The sequence below is a fragment of the Pithys albifrons genome, chromosome 3 (genome assembly GCF_047495875.1).
Source record: "Pithys albifrons albifrons isolate INPA30051 chromosome 3, PitAlb_v1, whole genome shotgun sequence".
Taxonomy (NCBI): domain Eukaryota; kingdom Metazoa; phylum Chordata; class Aves; order Passeriformes; family Thamnophilidae; genus Pithys; species Pithys albifrons.
This window is the reverse complement of record NC_092460.1, coordinates 30,606,266-30,626,244: the sequence shown is the minus strand read 5'-3', so window position 1 is coordinate 30,626,244 and position 19,979 is coordinate 30,606,266. Positions and strand designations below refer to the sequence as shown.

At 43.1% G+C, this 19,979-nt stretch overlaps 1 protein-coding gene across 1 annotated transcript in view; it reads right to left on the bottom strand.

Annotated features, from left to right (window-relative positions):
- Positions 1-3,083: 3,083 nt before the first annotated feature.
- OVCH1 (ovochymase 1) overlaps positions 3,084-19,979 on the bottom strand; it is a 31,832-nt gene continuing 14,936 nt past the window's right edge. Inside the window, 11 exon segments of the mRNA XM_071550059.1 lie at positions 3,084-3,153; positions 3,754-3,889; positions 4,375-4,500; positions 11,984-12,151; positions 12,950-13,085; positions 13,196-13,375; positions 14,471-14,530; positions 14,533-14,654; positions 17,517-17,601; positions 19,203-19,271; positions 19,479-19,623. Of these exon segments, the coding sequence (XP_071406160.1) occupies positions 3,084-3,153; positions 3,754-3,889; positions 4,375-4,500; positions 11,984-12,151; positions 12,950-13,085; positions 13,196-13,375; positions 14,471-14,530; positions 14,533-14,654; positions 17,517-17,601; positions 19,203-19,271; positions 19,479-19,623 (1,297 nt within the window).

Genomic DNA, 19,979 nt, shown 5'->3' with positions numbered 1-19,979 from the left:
TGTCCCTGCCTATGGCAGGGCGTTTGGAACTATGTCATCTTTAAGGTGCTTCCAACCCAAACCATTCTGTGCTTCTATGATGCTTTTGCCTTGCGTTTATAGTTGCCACAGAGGTGATTAAAATGCAAAATGCCATCTTGTAGTGATGTTAGCATTTTATTGTATGATTTTTTAGAATTGCCTGCATTGTTATCAGGAATTTCATAAATAAAACTGACCATCATCACACCCTGGTTTACTGGGGTGAAAGGAGAATGGGGCTGCCAGCATACTTTTTGAGGTGATCAAGGAAAGGAGACTGAGGTTGCAGAAAACATGAAAGCTGTAGAAGCTTCATGAGGCTTTTAAACTTCCGCCTTGAGGATCCCTCTGACTGAACAGCTGGGAACATGTTTCAGGAAGGCTGGTCAACCTTGCTAAAGTTCAAGTCTTCACACAAAGTGCAGAGACAGATTCAAGGATCTTGGATCCAACACGTCTGAAGTTTTTGGAATTAGCTAAGGTGTTGAACTTTTCTGGTGAGGTTTTATTTTGTTGTTTGGGAGTTTTTTTCCTTCAAGTATTCATGCATTTCTCCAAACATACATAGCAGCCCTGGCAGCAGGACTTGAAAGTGAATATGATAAAATAGGGATGTAATGAATTAAGAAAGTACATCTATTACTGACATAGCTAATGTTGCTGGTGACCATTTCATAACCAAATATTCACACATACCCATGACAAAGATTAACTCCCAAACCACAAACACAGAATGTGCATAAAAAGGAGAGAGGAATGGGGGTTTTTAATAGGCTTTTTACTACTTCTCTCTCACCAGCTTTATGGAAAGTTAAAACCAGTCTCACCTTTGTCAGCAGCCTTTATGTTTCCAGGTCCCTGAACTGAAAATGCTGTCTTGTCTGAGGTACACAAATACAGAGATTATGGGCTATTCTGAGGAGGGAAGCCTGAGCCAAGAGGAGTTTTTAGCCAGGCTGCAGGTGAATGGAAAAGGCGCCTCTTCACTTTCAGAGCTAGGGCTTGAAGTTCATCCTGAAAATGCACATGTGTACAGGAAAAAGCAAATAGATCTCTGCTGAGGCTGCTGTAAGGCTAATGCATTTTAATAGAAGACATTTAATTGCTGCTATTGCCTTCTGAAGCCCAAGACACTTGCCCAAGGAGATGTGCTCTTTCACACAGCAGTGAGAAGCACAGGTAGAACAGAAGAAAGGCTCAAGGGGGAAGATTAGATGTGGCTCAAGTTGCTGGAAAGGCAAAACAGTTTTCTTCCACAAAACCGAAAAGTCAGACTGGACACATCTTTCCAGCTCCAAGTTTCTCTGATCTGAGGGATGAAAGCACTAATTTGCTTAATGGTGCCAGGGCTGTGCTATTCACAGAGGAAACTGTCCACCGCTGTCACCAGCTCTGCCCCTGCCGGGGAAACAAGAAAGGGAGGGAGGTTTCCTTTGGTCTTTCAGCTTAGAGCCCAATTAACTGTGTAGGTCCCTGGGCCTGTGGCAGAGGGAAAGTCTGGGGAGGTGAGCAGCGGTAACAGCAGCAGCCAACAGCATTAGTGCCTGCTGTGTGGAAAAACAGAAGAGAGACTATAGAAGGAATAAAAGACTGACCACAGGGCAGAGGATTCTGGTTTTGTAGAGCAGAATGGAAAGGGGCAGGTAGAAGGCAACAGCTAAGATAGCATCTCATTTTACAGGTTTCTACTGGGAAATAAGCATGGTAATTACATCACTAGTTACACATGCAATCAACACTGAAGATCTCTAACAAATCTCTTATTATTAACCACCATTTCCCTTCAGAACAGATAGATTGTTTTTTAATGTAACAGCCATACTTTATGTTTTAATTATCCATCCTCACCCCAAAATCATAACAGACTTACCAAATGATGTTTCCTGAGTAGATTAAGTTGAGAAGAAAGTGTTTTATGGCTGCCAGAGCCCCAGAAGGAAAGTTTGCTGTTGCTACTGAACCTCAAGACTTTGTGGGGTAGATGAAAGTGTTACCATTGAAGTTGCCTGCAATGGAGGATGAGAATGGAATATAAGCCTTTTTCTCCTGAGGGCTGCAAGACATAGTCTTTCAAAATCCAGTGTCAGAAAAGATTTCCCATTCTAAAAGCTTCTTAACACAAAATCCTGATGTCATTCAGCTTTGAGTTCATGCATTAGACTACAAACATGGCCAGAAGATAACTTGCTATATTTATAACCAGAATGGTGGCCACCTTCAAACAGACAGATAGTTAAAGATACTCATTGTAACCCCTGCAAATCACTAGTGGCAAATGCCCACTGCCTGGACTACTCTGGTCAGAAGAAATCCCTGCCCTGACAGGCAACCCCTACCTCACATTCTTTTGTGCAAGACACTGTGCAATGCTCACAAGGCTGCAGGACATCCATATCCTCTGGGGAATAAGCCATTTAGAATGTGTCACGTAACTGAGAGCTGGCACTGAAGAACATGGTATCCATAACTGCTTTAACAGTGCAGATTTTGAGGCTATGCTGCTTCTTCCATGCACAGGAGGTACTTGCATAGCTTCACTTTCCTGACATATCTTTACCTGTTCTACATAATCAAGCCAATAGCTCCTCTGTCAGGTAGGGACCTTCCCCCTCTTAGCAGGGCTGTAGGAAAACCTTCCCTCTCCTTGGCCCCATCTCTTTGACCTGCTGCCTTGTCTTTGGCACACAGCTTCAGACACAACAGCAACTTGTCATGCTTCCAGCTACTCTGGGAAAGAGCATCCTACACAGACTCACATAGTTCCAAGGCACAGTCATGCCATGATTAGGACCTTGTATCCAACAAGTTTGATTGCAAAAGTACTTATGGGAAGACAAAGGTACTGGGCTAGCTGAAGTAACTCCAAGTATCAGAAATCCCTCCTGGAACATGGAAGTGTGCCATGCAAAAATCCCTCATCTGTCTGCGAAAGAAACTTGCTTAAGCTCCTCCATTTTTCTCACCCTAGAATTAAGATGAGATCTTTTTCACTGAGTAACTCTTTCATTAGTCCCAATCCTTCACACACCATCAGTTGGCCATGACAATCAGACAGATTTCTTTCAGTCCAGAAAGTCCAGGACTTCAAGGCGGATAATGGATTTTAACGGGGCTACAATTCTCCTGTGGCAGCTACAGCACAAAGCAAAGAACAAAGTCACAATGCTGACATATTTAACAATCGGCTCTGATTTCCTAGGGATAGTGATCAAAATGTGAGCAAAGTCAAAAGGGATTGTAATGCCTATTAAAAAGATAAAAGAAAAAAATCAAAGGGGGGATATTGGTCCAAATCTATTTTGGTCATATGATTCATTACTTCTGAAGTTAACCTTTCAAACACTTCAGAAGTCTGGTAACACCACCTGAATGGAAAGTTATCTCTTGCCCAAACTAAGCAAGGGGAAAGCAACGGAGGAAGAAAAGGGAACAGATGAAAGAGCCACAAGATTTTTAATGGCATAGTTTAGCATTGCCAGTTTTAGCCTCTCAGTTATGCCACGTTCAGGCCTCTGACATGCTTTATGGTCAGAGCTTTGCCCAGAGGTGTCAGGCTTGTCTGCTGTTTGCTGGAAACAAGATACTGGCACTACCAGCTTTCCCAACTCTCTTTGTGGAACTTGCCAGTTTTCTAACCTGCACTGAAGCACCCATGGATTCATTAAAAAACACATCCCAAATGGTTGCAAATTTTCATATGGAAGTTACAAAAGCCAGAACTTGGGTGCTCACCTGGCACTTGTGTATCTCATGGGGTATCTTAGTGACTGCATCATTCCTTCCCAATCTTTAAGAGTCACATCCATGCCTTGTGACAACTCGGAGCTCCCCTCCTTGGCAATTTTTGGAGCACTGACAGATTTTTCTCCTGGAAAGAATAAGAACACAGAGCATTAATTTCAGCTTTAACATTAAGTTGTAAAAGGACTTTCACCAGCAACTAGAACAATTCCTAAGTGACCCTCATGGAAAAGCATGGATCACAGTGGAGAAATAATCTGAAGAACAAAACCTCGAAAGACTCCTTTTAAAAGTTTATCTGGAAAAAAAAATGTGTTAAAGTAGAGGTCAAGCCAATTAGAAAAATTATTACATTCCTATTCTACTAGACCAGACCTTGTTCATTATAATCCTACAGAACTCAAACTCACTTTAGCCTGAATTCAAGTTTCAGCATTTTGCATATCAGAGAGTTTTATTCAGGCTGGAGTTTCAGAGCTCAGTTTTTTCATGTTTGGAGAATATCTGTATGTAAAGTCTCTGGAAAGCCCACAAAGGCATCTTGTAAACAAGTATATTCCTGAAGCTTCAGTCAAACAGGTCAGTTTAGAGAGAAATACAGCATGACCATACCTTGGACCCTGAGCATCAAGCATTCAATACCGAAAGCAACAGGGCCAGTGGAGCAGAGCACCATCTTCACCACGGGCCTGGGAATTTGGAGAACAAGAAGAGACTGCACAGTACTGCTGAGCACAGCTAGAAGCAAATCCAAGCACAGCACCACCCCTGAAAAAGCACCTCTTGAGAAATGTAGGCAAAAGTCATACAAGTTACTCTGTGGAAAGGAAGAAAAAGGAGGAACTATTCACATTTAAAAGATGTTCAGCTCCAGTAACATGGCAGTCACCTCCTGATGAGGCAGCACCTCCATTCCCTGTCCTTCACTGAGTGACTTACTGCTGGCCAGCAAGGGTTTGCTCAGTTCATTGCACAGGATCAGCTGCCTCATGTCTACCTACTAGTCCAGGCATTTTGTTTTCTTTATCTGTCCTGAAAAATTGCTAGACTACATATGGGTTTGTTCTTGGGCTTAAATTGGAAACTGGATGAGACAGAGAATTTTTGCCATTACTCCATCTCCACTGATAGGCACTTTCTGTTGTTAAGAACACTAAATTGTTTTCTGGTTATTTACTGGCTTTCTGAATTTTCCAGCCTCTTTCTCCCCTGTCACAACATCATCTTAAAGTTCTAGCTCATACTGACATTAAAGCCTAATGCTATGTTTTAGTTCCTTAGTAAAGATAATTTGATTTAGAAACAGGCACCTACAAACTTCTGTTGTTCACCAGCTCTAGAGAAGGAGGAGGAAAAAAAAAAAGAAAACGGGCTGTTTCAATATGTTGGCATATAAATAGACATAGGAATCTAGTTTAATATACCCAGCCTTGAAATACTGCCAGCCATAACAAATGCTATTACATAGCAGTGAGTCTGTGCACTGGAGGATGCTCCAGGGAGCTATCTGTGAGACTCCTGTTCAGGGAAAAGTTTGACTGATGGCCCCATTTCTGATAGTATTTTCCTCTGTCCTCCATGTAAATAGTTATGATAGTTAAACTGCTATTCTCAGTTGTAATAGAGATACTTTTAGAATTTTTTGTGTGCTTTTATAAATTAGTTCTTAGAAGAAGATACCTGTGGAGTGCTTCAAGAGCTCTGCAGCATATCCTTTATCTTTCTCTGCTTCTTTCACTCTCAATTCAGAGTTAACTGACATGCTAAACTGTAGATTTGGTGGGTGTTGGTTTTTTCCTTAATGAAAAAAATATTCCTAGCATGTTCCATCACCTAAATCTGGAAGCATCACTACTGTACTTGGCAACAAAAGAGTGTTCTTATTAAAGTGTAAGGGAAAAAGCAGCTTATTTCCCTTATATGAGAGGGTTGGTCTCTTCTCCCAGGCACTCAGCAATAGGACAAGGGGGCACAGGCTTAAGCTCTGCCAGGGGAAATTTAAGTTGGAGATCAGAAAAAAATTCTTTCCAGAGAGAGTAATCAGACATTGGAATGGGCTGCCCAGAGAGGTGGTGGATTCACCATCCCTAGAGATTTTTAAACACAGATTGGACGTGGCGCTGAGTGCCATGATCTGGTAAATGGACTAGAGTTGGACCAAGGGTTGGACTCGATGATCTTGGAGGTCTTTTCCAACCTAATCGATTCTATGATGATCATGCACATAGCCCTCATCTACACCCACAGAGAAGTTAGATAATGCTCTTCTCTAGAGCATTAGCCACCACCACTGGTGTGATGTTAAGAGGATGAAGGTCTACACAGCTGTTATCCAAAAACTTTCTCCAAGGCATCACTTAATTTTGAAAATATTTAGAGAACACATAAATTCACCCACAAGCCTCCTAAAAGCTGAAGGTGGATTTTTCCGCTACATTTTGTGTACCAGTAAATCACTGCAGATACCTACCAAGAAGAAGTTTTTCCATATAAGATCTGCAATCACAATAAATTCAACCTATATGGAAGCAGAATGAAGAAGGATGAGAGAGGGGAAGAAAAAAAACCCAGAGTGAAATGCTGGGAGAAGGAACATCTTCACAGGTCAGAGAGTCTTCCGCATACTCAACAAAACCTCTGCAAGATCTAGTTTCTTGAGTTTTCTCTCACTCCTTTCCTATTACTTCTTCCCCTCTGCATTTACATTTTGTGCCAACAATTTCCAACTAATTCCTTTTGAGTCCAAGTTGCTGCCTTATAGAGCACTTTCTCCCCTTTCTCCTTTTCCCCTGCTCTGTGTACAGACTCTTGAAAACAGGAACCAAAAAGCATTTCCTCCATGCATTTTCAAAGGGAATTCCCGTCAAGTGCTTCAGCTCCCTGCCACGCTGCACTTCCAACAAGATTTTACTTTACTGCACAAAGTGTTGTGCACATGCAGACAGAGAGGCCTCTGGGAACTTAAACTTTACAGTAAACAACATTACAGCTCTCACTTTCTATTTAATTTAGCTTTCCTCTTAATTCTGTGGATTGTGTTCATGTAGACTGCTATCTCAGTGATGGGACTGCACCTCAGCAAGGTCAAGGTTAGGAAGACTATAGCCTTCTACATAGAAGTTAAAACATTTTCTGGTATGAAGAGTCACACCCCTTTCCCAGACCCTAATATCTCAGTGTCATTTGCTCCACCTCCAAGAGGCAAATCATATGTACCATCACTACATCTCACATCACTGTCTCAGGCATGGAGGAAGGGAGCTTGACTTTGAAAATGAAGTTGACAGTACAGGAAGCACAAGTCACTTACACAGACAATTATTCCTGAGGGTTTGCTCAAACATCACAGCTTATTTCTATGCAGTTCCTTTTACTGTTCTCTAAGGTACTACAAGGGCTGTTCTCCTCCTGGATCAGTGCAGCACTCTGACACACTGACATGAGGATTAAGGTCTTCAGCCAACCTTACAGCCTGGCTCTGAAGCTTAACTTCAGGCTGCCAACAGTCGGAGCCAAGCAGCTGGGGCTTTCTGAAACTAGCCCAAGTGAGAGTGTGAAATTTCTAGGACTGAGTGTCCTCAGCTGGACTGTTTGTTACTACCTAGCACTTTTCTTCCTCTCTGATTCTCTTCATAAATCCCAAGAAACTCCTCTTGGCAGTTCAGTGATGATGTTATTGACAGAAACTTTACTATAATCTTTACCTTGCCCTTCAGAGACAGTCAGAGTATCCAAGAGCACTCTGTGCTTCCCATGTAACATGATGAGGAAGGAGAAGATATAAATCCCCAGGGCTCTTCTAACTCCACTTCTGATGCACCTTGTGCGGATAAATGCACACTTCAGTGATAAAAGCATTAAGACAAGACAGTAAGAGCTTTTCACAAAACCTGGCAGTCCTGCCTGTGATCAAAGAGAGTCTAGCAGGTCAATAAAGTAAGTGGGAAATGGTTTTCCAATATTTAGTTTCCTAATTCTTTTAGATGCATTCCTCCCCTGCCCCAGTATTACTGGACTTTTTGAAAGTCTGAAGATTCTGATATCACTAGCAAGGGCACAGCTATTGCAGTCACTGGAAAGGCCAAAATGATAAAAGCTTAACCTACATAGATCATCTCTCTATAATATGTATAAATATTTAAGACCCATTCCCATCAGTTGGATCATTTCTTAGGGTCCAGCATTCAAGTTCATACAAGCCTGCAGGGTCTCTCAGAGTGCACATGATCACAAGGCAGCCCTCTTACCTTAACCTCAAAGACCCAGGCAGAGGCACAGGCTGGGCAGCACAAAGGAGTGAGCATCCAGGCCCTAGAGGAAAGCAGACTTGCTTGCAGATTTGCTCTGAGATGTGCTTTGAATCAATGCCTGGAAAAGAGATAAACAAATACCAGGTTGATTGCATAGCTGGGCTAACACACCTACCAACATCAAATGCTCACCAACTACTGAGGAAGAAATGCAATTTCTTTTTTTTATTGACCTTGTGACCAGCTTTTTACAAGAGTTATGAAAGATTATGCATTTGTCTGTGAAATCCCTGCTTTCCAGAAACACAGGAGGAGAGCAGGCCTAGCCTGGAGCTGCAGGCACACATAGTGCAGTCAGATTCAGCACTCGTTAAATAAGAGACCAAATCAACAGGGAAATATTTGGAAGCATCTCAGTGCTTGTAACAGAGCAGGAGGAGGAAAACAAGATCACTAATGAGAACTGCATGTCCCTTTAGTACCAAGCATATAATAGAGTTGTTTGCCTCCCAAGGCAGCAATTTTTAAAGTCATACCCTCTGTAGAGCAGCCTGTTTGAGTGTGCTTCCTCTCACACCAACGCTTTATGAGTTTTCTGCTCAGGTAGGACGTTGACACTGTGCTGTGTCCCTGCATACCTACACGGGGGATGGAGAGCACAGAGAGGAGAAGCTGAGCCCTCCTACGGAGGAGAAATTCTTCCAATCCAAAAGGGAGATGAAGAACATTTGCCTCCTGGGGAAGGTGCTGTGGTGTGCACAGCTGTGCACAGTAGTGCTTATGAGAGGGCACATGCAGGGAAGAGTGACTTGCCTTAACCCCCGGTGGAAGAGAGCACAGGGAGGGTACCCTTCCCCCAGCAGAGCTGGCTGTAAAGAAATCCAAACCTCTTCCACCACAATCTAAGTTAAAAGCAATGAGTTAATCACACAGCTTTGCACAAGAGCTCCTGCACATAGCCAGCTCTGTTAGAGGACAATGGTTCTGTGCTGGCATCAGGGGAGAGCAGGGAATGCCAGTGTATTGTGGGTGCTGCAGCCTGGAAGAGGGTAAAGCCCAACAGGCTGAGCTGCAAGGGCTTGTCTTTAGGTCCATTTTAAAAGTTGTTTTTGCATTCAGGTCGACACCCAATTCAGGTCATCACAGCACCATGTGCTTGCCATGGCTTTGAGCTCAGCTGAGACAAGCCTGCTGCAGGATAGCAAGATCCTTATGTGTGTTTCCAGCCTCTCCTAACCAGTCCTGGAGCTGCTGTGCTAATGACACCCCCACAGGTGTTGGCTGTACTGCACTTTCTGGTGGAGAGAAACCATCCCCACCTCCTGTCACTTACCACTCTGGGGGACCTATTTTTATCTCAGTGGTGTGATGTTGTGGAGCACCAGCAAGGATGCCAATGGGAGGAAGAGAAATGCACACACTGCATGCCAACAGCCTGGCTACTGCACAAGTCTACGAGCAGCTCTGGTAGCATGTCCCCTCCTGAACAGATTGCTTTTTAAATTCGTGAGCAACTGCGTTCTGCAATTTGTTGCCAAAGCTAGTGGCACCCAGTCACTCAGGGGTACTTTAACCTTTTCATCATTCTTCCTCCAACACAGTGTTGGATGTGAAGAAACATTTAAATGCTTACTAGGCAGGAGGAGGCACAACAGGGCTGGTCATTGTGCTTCAGAAATAGCAGCAAGCTGAGAGTGTCTTACCCAAGACCACAGCTCTGTTTAAGCCAAGTACATGCATAAGAAATTAAGTAATTCTCTCTGCCCTGAGAAATTCAGTCTAAAACATGAAAGATAAAAAAGGAATACCTTATTCCAGGTGAGGGGATGGTAAGGGAGCAAGAGACCAGATTAAGCAACATATCCAAGCACACAGGAATTCTGCAGCATCAGTAGCAGTGGATTCATGCTCCCCTGTACAAGCCTATTGCTTCTAGCTACAAGAGGATCTTCCTTCCCTTGACTCTGCTCACCAACCTCCCTGCCTTCTCTCTCCCTGTGTACACAGACCTGCTCTTTCTGAGGCAAAATCCAGAGAGTAGTATCCACTTGCACAGAGGTGTTGAGAAACTCAAACTTGTTACCAGTCACTACCCAGAGCTGATCCTGAACTGAACCAGCTCCATCACTTTCTGCAAACCAAGTGCTGCAGCCCCTGTCACACAGGAGCTCCACAGAGCCCTGCAGTCTCCCTGCCTGCACTCCTCTCCCCTTGGCTTTGAGGGCTCTGGTTCACTGTCACTTTCCTGCAGCACACTCTGCTCAGCATCTGAGGAGAGGCACAGCATGCTCAGAGACAGTTTAACAGAGAACTCTGAACAGTCAGCATGGCCAAGCACTTCCCACAATAGGAAGGCAATCATATGAGGGTCAGATAAGGGAGCCAAGTACCAGTATACTGATACTTTGAGTCAGTATCTGGCTCAAAGAGCCCTCAGGGCCTTGAACTTTTTGTATGAAGGCATAAGTTAGAGCTGTATGCAATGGTACAGGCTCCACCTCTGAGAAAGATTTACACTACAGAGCTGAGCAATTCCCTGCATCAACTGCCTGGCCATGAAAGCCATTGTTGCCTTCAGAGAGTCAGTGGTCACCAGCCAGTTGTGTCAGATCTAAGGGTATGGAAGATGTCCAGCAATCTCCCAGATTATCTGTGGGGATGGTCTGGTACCATACAAACAATGACTTGTTTTGTTACCTGGTTTTAGTTTGGAAGAAAGTTCTCCCTTAGTCAGCACCTGTACTAACATTTCTGTTAGGTCAGTGTGGGACTATGAATGGTGCTCCAAGGAAGAAAGACTGGCAGCTGCAGCACAAAACAGGAGAGTCCAAATGCTCATCTGACCTGAGAGTAAAGCATTATCAACAACACCTCCTTTTCTTTAATATATACTTTAATTTCCAGCTCCTAAGTGCAGCACACTTTATTCAGCACGCACAGAAAGGAGATTAAATTTATTCCTGTGAGCAGAAGTCCTCCATTTTCTGCTGGCAGCAATAGGATAAACTGTAGGATGGGCAGAAACACAAAAACTCTATCCAAGATGAGGTTTTTCCTCTTAAGAAATGCTGTGGTACAATCACAGCTATTCACTAACATACTTGGCTCTATGTATGCGCATGCAGGGAAGGAGGAGTGCTAAAGCTCTGGAATACAAAGGTTTTGCATCAGCAGTTTCCTAGTGCAACTACTTCGAGCCAAAGTGAAACATTTCTGTAGAATGACGAATCTATTTATTTAGAATGGGGGAAAAAAAAGACTTGAAGCTATCTGATGTCTCTCTGAAATCTCTCAAATCCAATCAGATTAAACAAGATGAAGTGGTGGATTCCTCCATTTGCCAATGAAACTATAAAGCCAAATTCACCTTGACCTGAGGATCCTCAACAGAAAGAAACTTCTGGGAAAGAAAGGGAGAGAGATGGTGCATGGAAGCAGTACGACGATGCTGGGTTCACATGGAGCACTTCAAACAGGTTTTCTCCCCTCATTTCTCTGCATGAGATCTCCTTCAGTTTAAGTACAGGGGCCTCTTCTTTTTGTAAGATGCCATCCCTTTCATGCAATCAGTCCTTATTCACTAGCATATGCTACTCTTTCTCTGGCAAAATTTATCCTGCAGGCTTCTGAATGCAGTGCTAATTATATCTAGATCCATAGATGCACAAGTTTAGTTTACAGCATTTCTCAAACTGTTCTGCCCATCAAAGCATGGGGCTGGTAGGCATTTTCACAAGCAGCTGCTTTTTACTGATAAAAGTATCTGTCCAAATATTATGATCAATTTGAGAGTTAGAAGCGTTAAATACATGTCTTATGCTTCTGGAACTCCCATTCTAATTTTCAGTAAGCTTTATTTAGGTGGAAGACATGAGGAAGAGGAGGAAGTGCAGACGTTCTGCAGGAAGTCACATGGATTATTTTCCTTCATCTTATGCTGCCCTAAAAAGTCTTAGACAAAGGAAACTCACCTTTCATCAGCAGTCCTGTCCAGTTCAGGAGATTCCTCGTCCTGGAATAGAACCCTGGTTTCTTTGGGCTGGCACAGCAAACAGCCCAGCTGACAATGCTGTAAAACATAAATGGTCCATTTTCAATGTTGCAAACCAAGAGGCCACCAGAAACCAAGAGAGAGAGGGCTCACAGGGATCTAGTTTGGCCTCTGCACTGCTGCAGCTAAGAATAGAGCTGTTGGAATCAGGTTTGCCCAGAAAAGTCCTTCTGCAGGAACTGGGAATGCAGCCATTGGTGCGACTCAAGACCAGTCTGCAAGGAGAGACAGATTTAAAGGCTTGCTTATCAGCATGAAGACTGAGCACAGGCTGCAGACAAAATATGGCTAAATAGTGCTCTTTAGTGTTACACATAATTTATTAGTCTGCCATGAGATTGGGGTATTGAGCAGCTTGACAATGCCTCAGTCAGAATTACTTTGCCTTGTGTTTACTCAGCTGTTCTTACCTGCTTGGCCTATGATTTCAAGGAGATTAGTCAGTTCTTGAACAGTGCTCTGATTGCAAAAGTTTTATAAAAACAATAGAAGTCATACTTTATCTTGATGAAAGAGTGCCATGAAAAAGAGTTCCTAGCAAGCTACAATGGGAAGTGTTTTGATGGGATCATAAATGGGTCTCAAGAAGTGCAAGGGAAGAACATCCTCTCCTCCACAGGTTTCATGAGAATTACCATTCAGAGAAAGCTCACTAAACTAACTCCATGGTCCCACTTCAAGTAACGCTGCACGTTGCTTCTATCTCCCATACAGATCAACTGTGCTGACTCTTACAAGTACATCCACTCCAGAGACAGCACGTTATTGGAATTGTCACCTGCTGTTCTCCCTTCTGTCTTATTCAGGCCCTTTCCCTAAGTGATCCACAGACATCCATATGCAAACACTTTCAAGAGTGCTTGTCTTTAATTTTACTTCACCTTACAAGAGTTCTGGCCTCCCAGAGAAACAAAGCCAGCACAAAGCATTCTGGCAGTGATCCCTCCAGGGTAGCTGAAGCAGTAATTTATCTCACAGATTTCATTCTCAAGTACAGGTACTCATGTCTGTTTGGCTCCCATCTGGCTGGGAAATAAATTTGACGTTAGGTCTGGCCAGAAGAATAAAATCCTTCTGATGGAAATGTAAGTCCTGCTCATAATGGGCAAACATGCAAAATCAGAAGATCCACCTTCTCTGATGATCCCCATCCAGACACAGCATAGAGAGAAGAGGAAGATAATGTCTCTATGCTGTTGGGCAGGCACACTGGCCTCACAGCAGCACTGTACTCCAGAGGGACATCGAGATGCATCAGGGCAATGTTGGAGTCATAGCTCAACATGCCAAAGTGATGGGCTTCACCTGTCATCTGTGGCCAGGGCAGAGAAGGAACAAGCTGACTTTTTAAGTTCATCCTGAAAGTATACTTGTAGAGGAAGAGGGCAAAAATCCCACAAATTATCACCAAGCTCAAAATAGGTCATGAAAAGAAATAAAAGCAGGTTCCCTACCTTGCCACTCATTTGAGAAGATTGCTGGGACAGATTACATGGACCTCCTGAGTCTTAGAGTGAAGGCTGACTGCTTCACTCTGCAAATATAAGCTTTTAAGGTTTTGCAGAAGACTAGCGTGAGTCACTTGAGCTTCTTTTCCATTTGTCCCATTAGGAAGAAAGAGCCACCAAGCTTTTTATAGACAGATATATTGCTCGGCACCAAGAGAGTAGGATGCTGAGGACACTCAGTCATCTCTGTTAGATTTTAAGACTTTTTACTGCTGCTAGTAAGAACTAGGTATAAAACATACTTGTTACACTGCAAGTTAGCGGAATGAGACCGAGTTAATGGATTTCCTTTCTCATTCTTCAGCTTGGGCTACATATGATTCATTTTGCCTTGCTGCCAACTCTGTTTTATCTGTGCATATAAATCTGTTTTCAGAAATATTGTAGGGTCAGATACACCAAAGTCAATAGTTAATGGTGTTGCTTGGGTTTTATCTGTTGTGTTGACTTTCTTAGGTTCTATCACAGTCTCCCACTGTCACAGTCCAGTGCAAGGGTTTATTTGTTCTGTAGAATAAAAACAAACATATTGGAACTACTTACAGTCATACAGCTTCCTAATTCAGCAGTAATACATCCGTTCTGGCTCTTCTCTAATTAGTCACTTATTCCCAGGACTGCTGAGCAAGAGCTTCTCACCACAAGAAGTGTGTTGCATCAGTTCTGGCTCTGATAGCAGATAGTCCAATTAACTTTAATGGATCTCCTACAAGGAAGACCAGATTGTTCCCACCTTTAAAAATCAGTATTCATGGAGGAAGGACAGAAGAAAGATTCTGTAGAGGACAAGAAGGTGTGAATAAAATTTATGGCTGTGCACCCAGTCTGGAGAAGCAGGAGGAGTTCACAGCATGGAGAGAGGAGGAGAGGGTGCCTGGGAACATGCTGGTCACACTCACAGCAACACAGTGGGTGGCTGTCAGCAGCCATGTAGGGTTGATGACAGCCCCATCACACTGGGAACTTCTCCAAGGAGCTTCAGGAAGGCATGCCATGGCCAACAGTGAGGACAAGCCTACTCAGCCCCACTAACTTGCTTGAACTGCCACTGGGGAGTAACTGGGGAAAGCCCACAGGTGTCTGCTAGAGCCAGAACACCAGCCATACTTTCACAGGCAAGTTCCTTATTTTCCCAGATAACCTCATACCATGGATACAGCAAGGCCAAAGATGCAGGAGAGAGAAAATGCTTCCTCTCTATCTGGAAGTTGTGGGAGGAGGAAAGACAGATACATGAAACCTTGAATGCTAAGGAGGTGAGCACTTCAGGGAGCAAGTGAGGCTCAGGCATTGAAAGCATGTCTCTCCCATACTCTGCTTTGTCTCTGCTTCCAATAGGAAGTGCATGCAACTGGAATGGAGATGATGTACCACAGGTATGGACAGTGAGTGAAGGGGCACCTGCCTATTACTTTGCATCCACACAAGTGCACAGAAAGGGACTTGAGGTTAGAAAGCATCTGCATCACTGCATAATCCTCTTATATGTTAGAGGAAAGCTCCTCAGATCAAATCAACTGAACAGAATTTAATTTCTTTACCTAAGGGGCTGAGGAAACATCGGTGCTGTTAATCCCAAATCTTCTCTTCCTGCCTCCTCTGCAAGAGGAGCTTTCCTCTGACAAGAGGAAGAAAATAAGAGTTAGCTCTGACTTGGGTCAATAGCTCTGGTTTGTGTTCCCTCAAAGTCTCCACTCGGGAAGGGAAAAGTTATTCATCCCCTCAAGCAGCAGCTGGCACACACTCATGGAAATAGAAAGCAACAATAGCAGACTAGTCCCCAGGATCAAGACTTTTCTCTATAATGGGGTTTTCAAGGGAAATAACAGACTGACAGAATTAACAAGGCTGCTTGTTTCGGGTAGCAGAAGTTAGTCATCTCATTTCTCAGTGAGAATAAAAGAGCGCTCTTGATTCATCTCCCTTATTCAGCAAAGGCAGCTCCGCTACAAGTAGCTATTCTGTTTTAAAGTTACCTTGACAGAATGCAGCAGGATTAGCCTAAAAATCAGCTCAGGTATCTAAGAATAGCAGCAGATGGTGTGGAAATTGTTAGACACAGCAAGCATCTCTCTACTAACCAGAATGAACAAAACTGAGCTGGACTCTAAACCCTCTGAAGCTGTTCTTCCCATCCCTTTCAAAATGTACCAGCATGGTATTTCCTGAACTCAGAACTGGTTTGGGAGCTGAGAATCCACAGAGATTAACTGTGGGAATGAACAAGAAGATGAGAAATGTAATTTTGTAAGCACTTGTGGCTTTAGCTAATTCAGGTTTTAAAAAAAAAAAAGCCAAACCATAGAGACTTGGTGACTTTCTGATGAACTTTTGATCTAAAACAAGGTGCTTGCAAAGAAATTATAATCAGTGATATTAGTACAATAGCAAGCAGTAGCAGCCAGAATTAATCTACTATATTTATGCTACATGGGCACAAAAGCAATCCTAATTTTCTCATAGTGGAATTGCAAGTAATCTTCAACAGACAGTCTGAATGCCTTCCTTCCATTGCACAAAAACCCCCTACAAACCAACAAATCATACTTGAGAATTGCATCTGCCACCACCAAGGGGTGCAAGAAAAGTCTCTCTTGAATGGTTTACATGTACAGAGTGAGGACCTAGAGAGTAGCTGCTAAACTTTTCTTCATATTGAGAGCATTCAGTTTACATAACATCTGGAAGGCCCATAATTGCAGGTGGATAAGAAGCTTGAACTTTATTCCAGAGGAGCTTTCCTGTAAGAACAGGAATTTTTGATGGCAAAGCTGTGTTGGAAAGCATTGAGTGAAATGCTGCAGGATGCTGAAAGCTCTGCCCTGAAAGATTCCAGGACCAAATTTGTCAGCCTTCTCCCCCCAACTTAAATACTCCTTTCCAATGAAAACCAGATTTCTTTTCAAGAACTGTAGTGTTGATACTTATGCAGCATTTGGTAAACACATGCAACTAAATTACAACCACAAACTAGATGGGAAAAAAATAGAAGCATGTGCCAAAGATCACTTGTCAACCCCAAGCCTTGGACAATTCAAGACCCTTACTCAGATTACTTGGTGCAAAGAAAAGGGATCCAGCCCCGGATCACTCTACTCAGTCTTTTGGTTGGCATAGAGGTCTGTAAAGAGGCAAGCAGAATTCCATTCAAATAGCTTCACTTCTGAGCACCAGACTGCTTTTCACTCTAAGAATAAATATCCAGCTCTGCAAGAGTGGGCATGGTGTCTGGAAGCTGTTTTAAAAAAGAAAAAGACAGGCTGTTACAACATTCTTTGTTTTCATCCAAGTAGGAAGAACATCCAGAAATAAAGACATAAAAAATAAAATTAAAAAAAGGAAGGTTAAGAACATTCCTTTCACCAAAGTTAAAGATTTTATATTGATAAAACAAGCAGATTTAAAGCGAGAAATTTAAAAATATTTGCTTCTGAGAGTGTGGGCAAGAGATGTATCAGTTTAGCAACTTTTCATTAATGAATTTCCAACAGGATTAGTTCTATTTATTAAGAATTCACATCCATTTCAGTAGAGTTAAACACACACAAGCAACTGTTTTTTCACTCTGCATTACTTTGAACATTTGTCTTTTTCAATGACACTTAGAGCAAAGTTGCTTTGCTCTCTTCTTTGGGACAGTGATGCAGAGCAGAGGCCAGGTCCAGGAGCACACACCTGTGCACTCCACTGTCTCTGCAGCAGAATAGGAGCCATGGGCCTGTATTCAGCCCTGCAACAGCAGTGAGACCTTGGACCTGGATGTGGGATCTCCTGTGCCAATGGCACACTTGGCCACCATGATGGGCAAGACAGATGTGCAAGCCTCAAGGCTGCTGCAGAAGCTCTTCCAGAAGTACCAAGTTACCAGCCAGAGGATATTTGGCTGATAAAACATGCCTGTTTCCACAGAATTTCTAGTTTAAGTCTGAAAGAATTAGTGCTCACACAGCTGGTTTTCTTCTTCATCACCATAAATAATGACTGTGTCATAAATGCAGCCCAGGCTAAGTTCCATGGCAAAGTCTTCAAACTCCAGATGCAAAGTGGACAAGCAAGAGGGAGTTATCAAGACTGGAACACTTAAACTTCTGAGCCTCTGGAGAAAAGCTAGATTTTGGGATAATTTGGGCATGACTCCCCTTGGTGATTGTGTCACATTTTACATCAAAACAGTTTGCTGGCAATCTTGGCCTGACTGCTCCTTTCTGTGCAGGGCTGCTGACAGGTCTGCAGAGGAGGAAGCTGGCCTAAGTTTCATCTTAAGGCATATGTCAGCTGTCATCTTTACTGCAGCATTCAATGCCTTGTACTTCTGAAAGGTCAGTGCCCCATATGGAGTGGCCTTTCAAGAGCTTTTCCTTCAGGCATGGGAACTGGGTGATTTTTTGCTTGTTTGTTTTGTTTTTCATCCAACAAAGCAGCAGCAAACCAAGCAACAGGTTTGCACATCCTCAAGTATCCCCAGGTTTAAGACTATATCATGGTTTTATCACAGTTGGTGACTAAACACCACAGAGCTGCTTGGTCACACCTCCACCCCTCCCCACTCTGGTGGGATGATGAAGAGAGTCAGTAAAAATATAGATAAAAACTGTAGGTTTGAGTTAAGAACAGTTTAACAGTTGAAATAAAATTTTAGGATAATAATAACAGTAGTAATTGCAATGAAAAGGGAGACAGCAATAAGAGATAGAGAGGAATAAATCCCAAGACAGACAAGTGTTGCCCAATGCAATGGCCCACCACCCACTGCCCAATGCCCAGCCCATTCCCCAGCAGTGATCAGCAGCTTCCAACCAACTCCCCCAGGTTTATATACAGAGCTCCACATTCCACAGTATGGAATATCCGTTTGGACAGTTCAGCTCAGCTGTCCTGGCCAAACTGTCTCCCAGCTTCTTGTGCCTATCCTCAATGGCAGAGCACACCCTTGACTCAGGGTAAGCATTACTTAGCAACAACTAAAACATCAGTGTGTTATCAACACTATTTGCATACGAAGCCCAAAACACAGCACCAGCTTCCAGGAAAAAAATTAGCTCTGTCCTAGACAAAACAAAGGCACACTGTTTTCTACCCCTTAGCCAAGGCAACAGGGCAGGAGAGATGTTTTTGCTTTAAACAATGTAAATGGCAACAGGACTCATCCTAAGCTTAGTGAGATGCTTGCTGCACACAAGATGCAACAGGCAATAAAAAATAAAAGAGAAGCTGGTACAAGGCGTGGGAACTGTTATGAGACAGCCCATGCACAATGAGAAGACGACACTTTGGTATGGACTAAGGAGTAGCTTGTAGGGGGTATTGACACACACTTGAGAAAAAGGCTGACTCTTGTTTGCAACCTTCTCTACCTTCCCTTTATCCTCAAATCTGTGCTGGACTTCAAGCTATCCTGAGATGAGGCTGGTACCTACAGATTTCAAGCACTTAAAATGGTCACAGCCCCTCCATACAGGAGTTCAGAGGTGATGTCTAATTGACAAAATATGCCCTGCAAAGAATCAGTGACCTGGAAACTTTACAATTTACAGTCTCATGCGTCACAGATGTTTCTGGCAGGATTTTATTGAATCACTCCCCTGAACAGTTCTTAGTGCAGAGGTTTAAGAGCAGTTTTTCTTCTATTACCTTTACGACATACTCTGCTGGCCCTTCAATGAGCCAGTGGCACTTCATGTCCCTGGGATACAAGCCAGGCTAATTAGCAGTATCAATCTTCCACTCTTCCACTAACACTGTGACACTGCCACAGTACTCAGACAGGAAAGGAGACAATTTAGCACATGGGATTAGGCAGTACTTTCAATAAACACAAATCAACAACTTCATTTTTAAGGAAACCAGGCACACTAAGGGTAGTTGTTATTTTAAAGGGGTCAGAAAGGAGAGGAAAGGAGTTTCTACAACATCAGCAAGATCATTTGCTTCAGAGTCCTTATGGATGTCCATGAAGGTGAGCCCATAGCCACAGCCAGCATTGCTCCCGTCAGAAACAAATGTAACCATGGCCTGGTCTGACTCTGCCAGCAGAGGGGCTGGGAAGACATCCCTGCAGGATTTACCTGAGGGAGACAAGGAGTTGTAAGGTTGGGCTGAATATATATTTACTCAGGCAGATTTCAGAGTGGTTCAGTAGGTCATCAGGAAGGTCTTATCTCAGACCAAGTGGAGAGACTATTTGACTTTCATAACCTGCAAAATATTTAGAGGTAGTACAAAGGAGGAGATTAGACTTCATCCAGAACAACCACATGAACAACCAGATATCTCCAGTGGATGAATTGCATTACTGAGGATCAACATTATTACCAACACATCACTATTACTAAATTAAAGTGCATAAGCGGTCAGTATTTGCAGGAAACATTTAGTATTGGTTCAGAGGGCCACATTTCTTTGTCTCAT